Source organism: Mus pahari, chromosome 5 (genome assembly GCF_900095145.1).
Source record: "Mus pahari chromosome 5, PAHARI_EIJ_v1.1, whole genome shotgun sequence".
NCBI lineage: Eukaryota > Metazoa > Chordata > Mammalia > Rodentia > Muridae > Mus > Mus pahari.
In genome coordinates, this window is record NC_034594.1 from 152,039,640 (window position 1) to 152,050,226 (window position 10,587).

Below are 10,587 nucleotides of genomic sequence, written 5' to 3' on the forward strand. Positions count from 1 at the left end.
ATCCGCCTGCCTCTGCCTCCCGAGTGCTGGGATTAAAGGCACGCGCCACCACGCCCGGCTGACACCTAATTTCTGAAACGAGAGTATGCTGCTTTGAGATTAGAAATGTCCACACAGATTTGTGGTAGAGGTCAATGGTAAAACCTTGCCTAGTAAGGCTCTGGACTCCATCTTTAGAGCTACTAAAAAAACCACATGTGTGTATATTTATATGTATAAATTAAATGTCCATGTAATGATCTGATACCTCACAGTGAACAAGAAAATTCTGAAGTCCTTGGAGGCTTTTCCCCTTATTTTATGTGCATGAGTGTTTTGTCTGCATGTATGCATATGCTATATATATATATATGTCTACTGCCTGGGGAGGACAGAAGAGGGAATCAGACCCCTGGAACTAGAGTTGTGAGCTGTCATGTGGGTGCTGGTAACTGAACCCTGGTCCCCTGCAAAAGTGCTCTTAACTGCTGAGTCAGCTCTCCAGGCCCTGGAGTTCTTAGAGTTAAATTATCATTATCATTACCAGCAGCAGCAGTGCCACCGCTGCCGCTGCACCGCCGCCACCGCAGCAGTTGTTGTTGTCGTCGTCGTCGTCCTCGTCCTCGTCGTCGTCATGTTTGAGATCAGAGGCCAGGTTTTGGAAGTTGGTTCTTACCTTCTGCCATAGCATCAGGTCATCAGGCAATCACCTTTACAAACAGCTCTTTTGCCTTGAGTTTTAAAGTGAAGACCTTTCCTCATAGCTAGTTCTCAAAGTAGCAGTGGGTGACAAGATACACTTGTCTGGGCCACATTCAGTGAGTAAGGCTGGATGGAAAGGTGGATTCGGTGATTGGTGGCAGTAGATGACCCTCCTAGGACCAGTGGGATCTGAACAGCTCCTTGCCTTGGGCCCAGGGGGAGCGGAGGGACTGGGGAAAGTGGCACTGGTCCCGTGGACACCATCTTTTAATAAGACACACATTTACTACTTGTGGCACCGTCTCCCGTTCTCTTCTGTAGCCAGTACAGAACTCTCCCAGGCCCTCCGGTGACTCACAAAGGCTGGGAATTTCCTCCCAGGTCTTGGGAACCCTGCTCTGACATCTACCACACTAACTAAATTTCACCCTGTAGTATTTTGGAAAGAACATGGAGAGTCAGGAGAATTAACAGTCTGGAGAGCTGAGGTCTCCCATCAGTGCCCCCCTCGTAGGGATCCTGACGAAAGATGTTAACCAAGACTGAATTAAGGCCCAGTGTCCTTATATTGTTCAGTTGTCAGACAATGTGATGTTTTCAGTGGTGTGTGTGTGTGTGTGTGTGTGTGTGTGTGTGTGTGTGTCCCTGTTTTGTTTTTCCATGCCCAGCCCAGGCCACTGTCAGCACCACAGGGTACAGCTGGTGTTGATGGGGCAGAAATGCTGAGTCACTAGCTGCTCAGTGACCCTCTTACATCATGCTATTGTCCTTTCTGTTAGGCCTCTGGGGACTCTGTTTTTGTTTTGTTTTGTGTTTGCCTGGGGCCTGGCCCTGCTAGGAAATCAGAGTGTAAAAAACCCAGAGGCTGCCAGACTCCTGAACTGATTGATCTAGCAGGACCCCAGGTCACTATGGGTCCTCTGAGAACAAACACCCTGTACCCCATCAGTTGCCTGTAGCTCTTCATCTAGGGATGGGCTTTGTGAAGTTTGTCCTATCTGGGTTGGCTTGTTGACTGATGTCATTATAAAAGTCTTGGCTGTTTTTTTTTTTTTTTTTTTTTTGAGCCAGAGTCTCATGTAGCCCAGGCTGGGCTTGAACTGGATGTAGCTCAAAGAGTGACTCAGAACTAATCAACCTCCTGCCCTCACTGCTCAGGTGCTGGTATTACAAGTATGCCCCGATACCATTTCCATGTGCAGTATTTTATTTCTTCCCGTATATCAATATGCATTTATATAACTGGGTCCATATTATGCATTTTATTAAATGAAAATGTGCTTATATTATTAAGCTGTGTTTTAGAAATGCTGCAAGTTAGTATGGTATGCACAAAAATATGGATATAATTATGTTTTTAGTTCTTTTTTGTTAGTCTCTCCTGTGTGTGTGTGTGTGTGTGTGTGTGTGTGTGTGTGTGTTGCTGAATCGAACCTAGGACCTTGTGCATGCTAGGGAAGTACTCTACCACTGAGCCACATCCCCAGCCCTGTCCTTTGCTAGGTTATTTTCTTCCCTTCTGTCTTTTTTTTTTTTTTTTTTTTTTTGAATACATCATTTCACTTTTTTTTTAAGGCTTTTATTTATTTTATGTATGTGAGTACACTGTAGCTGTACAGATGGTTGTAAGCCTTCATGTGGTTGTTGGGAATTGAATTTTTTTAGGACCTTTGCTCTTTCCAGTCGTCCCCACTTGCTCAGTCCCTGCTCGCTCCAACCCAAAGATTTATGTATTATTATACATAAGTACACTGTAGCTGACTTCAGACACACCAGAAGAGGGTGTCTGATCTCATTATGGATGGTTGTGAGCCACCTTGTGGTTGCTGGGATTTTAAATTCAGGATCTTTGGAAGAACAGTCAGTTCTCTTACCTGCTGAGCCATCTTGCCAGCCCCTTCCTTTCTGTCTTATCCAGGGTTTCTACTGTCAAAACACAGTGACCAAAAATCAACCCAAGAAGAAAGGATTTATTGGGCTTACATTTCCATACTGTAAGCCACCACAGAAGGACGCCAGAATAGGAGCTCAGACAGAGAAGGGACCTGGAATCAGGAGTTGATGCTCCTCTTGACCATGGAGGACATACTGCTTACTGGCTTGCTTCCCCTGGCTTGCTCAGCCTGCTTTCTTATAGAACCTGGAGCCACCAGCCCAGAGATGGTACCACCCACAATGGGCTGGGCCCTCCCCCATCCATCACTAATAAGGAAAATGCTCTTCAGGCTTGCCTACAGGTCATCTTAGGAAGCATTTTCTCAATTGAGGTCTCCTGCCCTCAGATGACGAGACTTTGTGTCAAATTGACATAAATCTAGCCAGTATATCTCCCTCTCACCTCTGCAATGTACCAGATATTTCCCCTTCAGATAACCATCTCACATCAGCTCTTGGTCCTTGGGGACCATGGCAACTCTTCAGCTTTATCTGTCTGGACCAGAGGTATCCAAACTTACATAAAGCTTGTCAAGAGCTCAGTGGGCCTCTTCCTGGTGGGGCTGGGTTGGTGAGGCAAGATCCCAAGAAACATCACCATGTTGGTCATCATGGAGAACGCTGGTGCAGAGGAAAGGGCGAGCAATCTGTCTGATCACCAGAAACCCTCCTCCAACATCGCTTCCTTCCCATTCATTCTCTTGAATTTAACTTGACTCCAAAAAATTTCCACTGAGTCAAAGCTCATTCTGATTCCATGTTCACATATGCAAAAGGCAAAGTGTTTTCTTGGGGCTGGGCATATAGCTCAATACTACATATGTAGCATTTTTAAAGACCCCAGGTTCCATTCCCAGCACCCCAAATCAAATAAATACAATAAAATAATAGAAATGAAATTCTTAACGAGGGGCTGAGCTTCAAAGGTTTCAGAGGAGGCTGTCTGGATCCGTGAGAGCAGGAAGAAGCCAGGGGGATTTGTCCCTAACTCTCACTGCCTCAGAGTGTCCGAGGGAGCTGGAGCAAGAGGAAATGCACACATGCCCAGACTATTTGCTAAAGGAAATGACATGTTATCCTTTCCCCCACATCTGGTAATTCCTGAGACAGTCAAGTCCTGGTGATGTTGCTGGCTCCTTGCTCGTGTCTTCTTTCCCGAGGGACGTGGGGGGAGAGCGAGTCAGAGAGGAAGGAGTCTATTTTCGGTGGTCAGCCATGGGGATGCCTTGAGGGGAGGTCAAAGGGTCACCGGCAATATAGTCCTATTCTGGGACAGAGACACAAACTTCCTTCCTGTCCAGTTCAGTCACGGTCTCTGTAAAGTTGAATCTTTCACAGAGGCCTGGGAGGATTTGAAAATGTTCCCCGGGGCTGGAGTGGCTGGATTCAGGAGAGAGGGACAGGCAGAAGAGAGGGACAGACAGAAGAGGATTGTCAGTACACTAGGTGTTGGGGTTGGGGCAAAGTTGAGACCGTAGGAAGGCTGAACAGCTGTCACAGCGTGGTGTAGTAGCCCAGAGGGACTCAGCAGCAGCCGGGTGTTACTTCTACTTTCCCTATGGTGCGTGGGACACAACCGAGGGCTTCATAGATGCCAATCGAGTCGAGTCTACTGCTGAGTCGTACTTCAACCTCAACCAGACTTTTCCTCCGATCTTCAGGCGTCCTCTTAGTGCTAAATGCAGTGTGAAGGAAGAACAGGAAAGATACGAACGGTGCACACTGTTAATGGAGCCAGAGGGCTGACTCAGGTTAACGGACTTTGTAGAAGTCCAGGTGAAATGCCCTGAAATTCAGCTGGAGGTCAGAGGGATGTGTGTCTGTTTACTGACCCCAACCAGCAACTAGAGCAAGGTTAAACGGAGGGCTGAGGAAAGAGAATCTTACTCTCCTTAAATGAGCAGAGCGCCTCCCGGATTGGGGAAGGGGGTGCCGAGGGGCAGATGAGGTACCCTTGCCTTTGGATCTAAGGGCGTTCGGTGTACCAGGCCTTTGCTTTGTTCCAGCCAGGCACTCTGGTGAAGGCATCCTGGGAATTTGGCCTGCAAACAGAAAGGGCATTTCCTTGTGTGGATTTCCTGTTTAGGTCTGTGTAGGAACCTAAAGGCTGGCTGGGCTCATAAATCCTCTAGACATTATTGGTGTGGATACTCTGGCTGGAAGCCATGGGAAAACTGCTCAGAAATAGAAAGGAGAGAAGCACACTCAGTCTCCGGGTGTCGGGTGGGATTCAGGCTCTGTTTGCCAATCCTAGCGAGAGGGGGCTGTGCTAGAGGAGGAGTGTGGGGCTCCCTCCAGCGTTGGCGACCTCGGGTTCCAGTTCCCTCTTGAGGGTTTTGGGGCAGTTCAGTCATGGGAGGAACCTGAGACTTCACCAAAGACAAGCATGATGGGATTTTCACCTGACCCTAAGGTCAAAAGCAAATGACCCTACCGGTTTTTTAGAAGGTAGCTTTGAACTCCAGTATTTCCCAGATTTTCCTAAACACTTAGCGTATTCCACGAACGCACGCCCGGCGCCAGCTGCAGCAGTCCGTTGTCATCTTATGACTGGGTTTTAACCTAGCAAGGTGATGAATATGATACTTGTTGAAGAGACATCGCCCATTTCAGGGGTCCTCCCCACTTCCTGTTTTCCTCATTTTCTACGTATGTTCAGGTTACAGTTCGGCTTTCAGAGTCGTTGGCTTGGAGAAAGAAGCCATGTTTTTTCATGCTTATTCTGTGGCTGACCTCAGAAGCAGACTCCCCTTAGAGACTGACCACATAATACAGTGGTTCTCAGCCTTCCCAACACTGCGACCCTTTTATACAGTCCCTCATGTTGTGGTGCCCTCCCCACTGCAAAATTATTTTGGCCATTACTTTATAACTATAATTTTGCTACTGTTATGAATTGTAATATAAATATCTGATATGCAGGACATCTGATATGCAACCCTTATGAAAGGTTCCTTTAATCCCCAAAGTGGTCGCGTCCCATAGGTTGAGAACCTCTGAGATAACAGATCACATCACGTGTATGGCGGGAGGAGTGGGCAGTGCTATAGTTTAGATTATCAATGATCCTCAAAGGTCTGTGTGCTAAATGCTTGCTATCCAGTTTCCGCTGCTATTAGGAAGCAGTGAAACCTTCAAAACATGAGAACAGTCAGGAAGTGAGGTCACTGGGGGTGTGGCTTGGGGGAACCCTGGCGACTCCCCTTTCTCTCTTCAGCTCTCTGGTCACCAGGAATTAGAGGAGCCCCAAGGCACTGGGGCCAAGCAACCATGGAACCAAGCACATTGGAACCAGGAACCAAAACAATTTTTCTGTTTTCTTTTTCTTTTTAAAATTGATTTATTTAAGCGGTTGTTTTCAGTGCTGAACAACTGCCTAGCATAGTCAGGAGTGAGATTCTTCCCAGAAATGCTTTGACCCTGTGAGGATCGTCTCATGGCTTTTGATGATACTGTTTTCTTCATTTGTCTCATTTATCCTTGCTTGCACCCCTTAAAAAACTGTCGTAACTATTATTTCGGGGCGGAGAGTCATTCAAGCGATACTGGTCTATGTTAAGCTAATCATCTTTAGTCTGGGAATACAGTGTTCTGGTAAATTAATAAGATTTTCTACCTAAACGAGAGCAAACCCACTATACAGCAACAAGTCAAGACAATCACGAGATTCTGCAGCCGTGTGTCCCCCGGTTCTCTCAGGTGTGAATCCGTGATGTTGGTCTCGGACAGTGGCTCTCAACCCTTCTAATGCGAGCCTCCTTAATGCACGTCCTCATGATTGGTGACCCCAACCGCAAGATTATTTATGTCACTGCTTCATAACTGTGATTGTGCTACTGTTATAAATCATAATGCAAACATTTCGTGTTTTCCAACGGTCTTTGGCGACCCCAAAAGGGTCTTCACCCACACACAGGCTGAGAAACATGGCTGCCAAACCTGTTCTCACAGACACTAAAAGAACAGCAAAGGATGCTTGCTTCCAGAGCCCCATTCTGTCATTTCATTTCGGATTTTACTTTTATGTGACTAAAACATACCCCAGTTTCCCTTCCCCCCTCACCCACTTTGATCTGGCTCCCCAGTAATGAGGTGGGAGGAAGCAGTGCTAACTTTTCTGGGTGGTTTGTCTTCCTTCGAGGGACAGCTTTAACAAGGCAGCCCCGCAGTCATTTCGCTTGGGAAGTGTCATCTCTGAGGGTCCCATGATACCCTCCTGTGTTCAGAAGCTTGGGGCTGGTTGTGTGGTTTAGTGGTGGAGGGCTTGCTGAGCATGTGTTGAGGGCCATCCCTGTCACTGCAAGGGACAGATCTGAAAGTTCACATAAGGAAGAATTATGTTTGGTGCTGGGGCTATTGTTCACTGGCGTCAATGGCGGGGTGCTTGCCTAGCATGTGCAAGGCTCTGAGCTTGATTCCCAGTGCTGCGAAAGACAAAACAAAAAGGAAAATCATGTTCAACTCTAATCAGTATGTCCCAAGGTTATCTGATATAGAACAGCTCCCTTTTTATAATGTCCACAGTAGTTCTTTTGTTTTGTTTTGTTTTGTTTTGTTTTGTTTTGTTTTGTTTTGTTATCCCCTCCTCCGTAGGGTTTCTCTGTGTATCCTTGGTTGTCCTGGAACTCACTCTGTAGATCTGGCTGGCCATGAACTCACAGAGATCCTCCTGCCTCTGCCTACTGAGTGCTGGGATTAAAGGCATCCATCACCACTGCCTGGCTTGATTTTTATTTTTAAAGAAAAAGACATTGAATGATCAGGAGAAAGATCTGACCACAGAGATACTGCCACCGGGGTTGTCACTGCTGGACCATGGCCATCATGCTGCTGGTCCCTGGCTCCCGATACTCCCGTCACCAGGCTGCTGGACACACAGTTCATCTGACGCAGCCACCACAGATGATTTCTCCCCATGGGCATCATATCCCAGCAAGCCCTCTGACCGGCTGGGGTCCAGCATTGCGCTGGCTCTGAGCTGCTGGGCCACAGGGAAGCTCTAGGCCCTCTTTGCCTTCTGAAGTGGTAATGGAGTCCCAACTCTCCTTTTCTGGGTATTCCTTGCAAAGAAGGATATTTAAAGACTGGGTAGCCAAGAATAAACAGTGTGCTTGTTTATGTACAGCAGTCCCCCATTGCCTATACTCTCAGTAGCTTGTGGTCAACTGCAATCCAAAAATAAAATAAAGAGAATCCAGAAATAAACGGTGCATATGTTCTAAGTAAATTTTATGATGATATAACATTATATTCTACTTCAGTACTTGCTATCATTTAAATTGTGTATAAGTATTTTATATATATATATATATATATATATATATATATATATATATGATACACACACGCACACACACACATATATTTAAACAGCAAGGTAGGCATCTTCAAAGGCAGACTCCCATGTTACTGCCCCTCCAGAGTAGCCTTTGCTTTATTTTCAGCTGAACCTCATGGGACAAGCTAAGCATGCCCAGAGCACTCTTGCCCATTGCTTTAATCTCCATGACTGTCAACTGAGCTTGCTTAGGAACGGAGTGGACCAATCCCTACCTGTGCATCTGTCGACCATCTCCCACACACTCCTTGCCTGCTACAGGTAAAATTCACCTCTGTTCACTTGGTTACACCTTTGTTCTGCTTATTTTGGCTTTGGGCTCACCAAGATGTGAGTCTGTCATGTTCGGCTCCTCAAGAGCAGGAAAAAGGAAAGGCAGGACCCAAAGTAGAGAAACTGTGCTCGGCTGAGAATCTCCTCCAAAAGCTGACACACAGCAGGCCTGCCTTCCACCCCGGTTCCTGATATGGAAAAGAATCCTCCTTCATGTGGCTGAAAATATACCCCTTGGAAGAACTGACCTCGATTAATGAAAATCACACTAAACAATGAACTAAGAATTGCTTTCTCTGTTCAGACCAACTAGAAGGCCAGATTACTAGCCACACAGATGGCTCACCAGGGGAGATGAGGGAGTAACTGTGTTTGGAGAATTCTTTTTCTTCCTTTGATGGATGTGCAGTTTAGAGAAGCCAAGCCCAAAGCAGGGCCCTCCCTGTAAGTTCAGGGAATGGTAAAGGCGTGGAAAATGTAAACATGGATCTTTTTATTAACTTCCTTGTTTGGGAACACATCTTTTGCTTGTAAATGTTCAAACATTGTGGCAGAGTCCAGAGAGCAAAAGATGAAGTTCAAGGACCAAGTTGTTATTCCTGTGGCCCTTGCTGGACTCTTAGGTGCCACATATAAATGCAAGTCTAGGGTGTGCCTCTGGGAGCTAGTAGGGCAGCCACTTGGAAGTGGAATCTTAGTTGTAGGTCTGGAAGCCAAGATTTCTGCATGAAAAAAAAATCCTTTTGTTTTGGACTGGACTAGGATCCATTCACCTCAGGGTGAGTTATAATTTGAAAACTTCTGGATACTGGCTTTATGTAATCTCTATATTATAGTTTTTTTTTTTTTTTTTTTTTTTTTTTTTTTTTTAAAACAATGAGCAGCTTTGTTAATGTCAGTAAATGTGAAGTTTTCATGGTTGCTTGGGGCCTTTTGAGGATCATCAGAACATTCACAGAAGAGGGCTTTCCCCTCCCCTTTCTCCCTCCCTCCCTTCTATAGGTTCACAATGTAGCCCAGGCTAGCCTTCAAGTCACCATTCTCTTGTCTCAGCCTCCTCAGTGGACCATCACACCCAGAAGGAAGTAGATTCTGAGCCTAGGTAATTAGATTCTTCTGTCAGGGATCAGAAGAAGTGCAACCAAGAAAACCAATCAAGTCTACCTCTTTGGGTTGGATATAGTCCTAAAGGGTTGATATGGGATCTTGGTTTTTGTTTTTGTTTTTTCCTAGAAACACAATTCAGAAGCAGAAGATCAGATATCTAAGGGGAGCAGAAGGCACTGTACTGTGGTGTAGCCCTGTGTACTCGGGCCTGAATCTCCCTGAGTGTCACCGAATAGACAAGGTTTAATGACTAAAACACCAGACTGCCCAGGGTATGACAACAGAAAAACTACTAAGAACTCAAGGGATCTCCTGGTATTGGAGCCTACTGAGTCCTAGAAAAGTTGAGGTAAAGCTCCTCTCCTGAGTTTTGTATCCCTGTAAGGAAATCTCTGAAGGGAAAAGTCATTAGGTAGACTGAGGGATAAGGGTGGAACCAGTGTGCAGGGACTTTTCTGTACTCCTCAGGTTGTGGGGCCGTTGGTAGGCAAAGCAGACGGTTGTTTTTAGTGTTGTTACACCTTTGTTACTAGCCCGTGAGCAGAGGGTATATGTTCTCAAGAAAAGTTACAAATTTTAGGGTGCGAAGTTTGCCCTTTACCATCCACGTAGACCCTTAATTTAGCTAGAGCAGTAGTTCTCAACCTATGGGTCGCAACCCCTTTGTGGATTGAACAACCTTTTCACAGGGGTTGCAGATCAGAAACCCTGCACATCAGATATTTACACTATTATTTATAATGGTAGCAAAATTACAGTTATGAGGTAGCAATGGAATAGTAACATGGGGTTCACCACACGAGGAACCATATTAAAGGGTTGCGGTGTCAGGAAGGTTGAGAACCACTGGGCTAGAGAATGTAGGACACCAACAGAAGAAGTGATCAGGGAAACAGACGGTATAAATTTGGCCACAAGCTAAGGATGGCCACGGGGATCTGCAAAAAGCTAAAGGATGCTGCCTGCTGGTGCCTCAGTCTTGGCCTAGTAACCTGAAAGTGATTTCAGACCTTTGAACTTTGCAGGGGATAAACTTGTTTTAATCACTTGTTACAGTAGCTATAGGAAACTAATGCAGAGGTTGGTCATGACTCCATCAAGAAAATGATGAGATGAATTGGAAATATTGTATCCATGACAGGGAGCTGAGCTTCTAAGCAGGCTGTTTCCTTCTTCCTCCCTTCTTCCTCTTCTTTTTTTAAATTTTATTGGGTTTTCTTTTCTTTTCTTTTTTTTTTTTAAAACCTGCCTTT

At 45.7% G+C, this 10,587-nt stretch overlaps 1 protein-coding gene across 1 annotated transcript in view; it reads right to left on the reverse strand.

Annotated features, from left to right (window-relative positions):
• The window catches only part of LOC110322073 (high mobility group protein B3-like), a 43,520-nt gene that overhangs the window by 3,290 nt on the left and 29,643 nt on the right, over positions 1–10,587 (reverse strand). Inside the window, exons 3-4 of the mRNA XM_021198602.1 lie at positions 4,162–4,338; positions 524–658 (exon numbers count right to left, since the gene is read on the reverse strand). Of these exons, the coding sequence (XP_021054261.1) occupies positions 524–658; positions 4,162–4,338 (312 nt within the window). The remainder of the gene's footprint in view (positions 1–523; positions 659–4,161; positions 4,339–10,587) is intronic.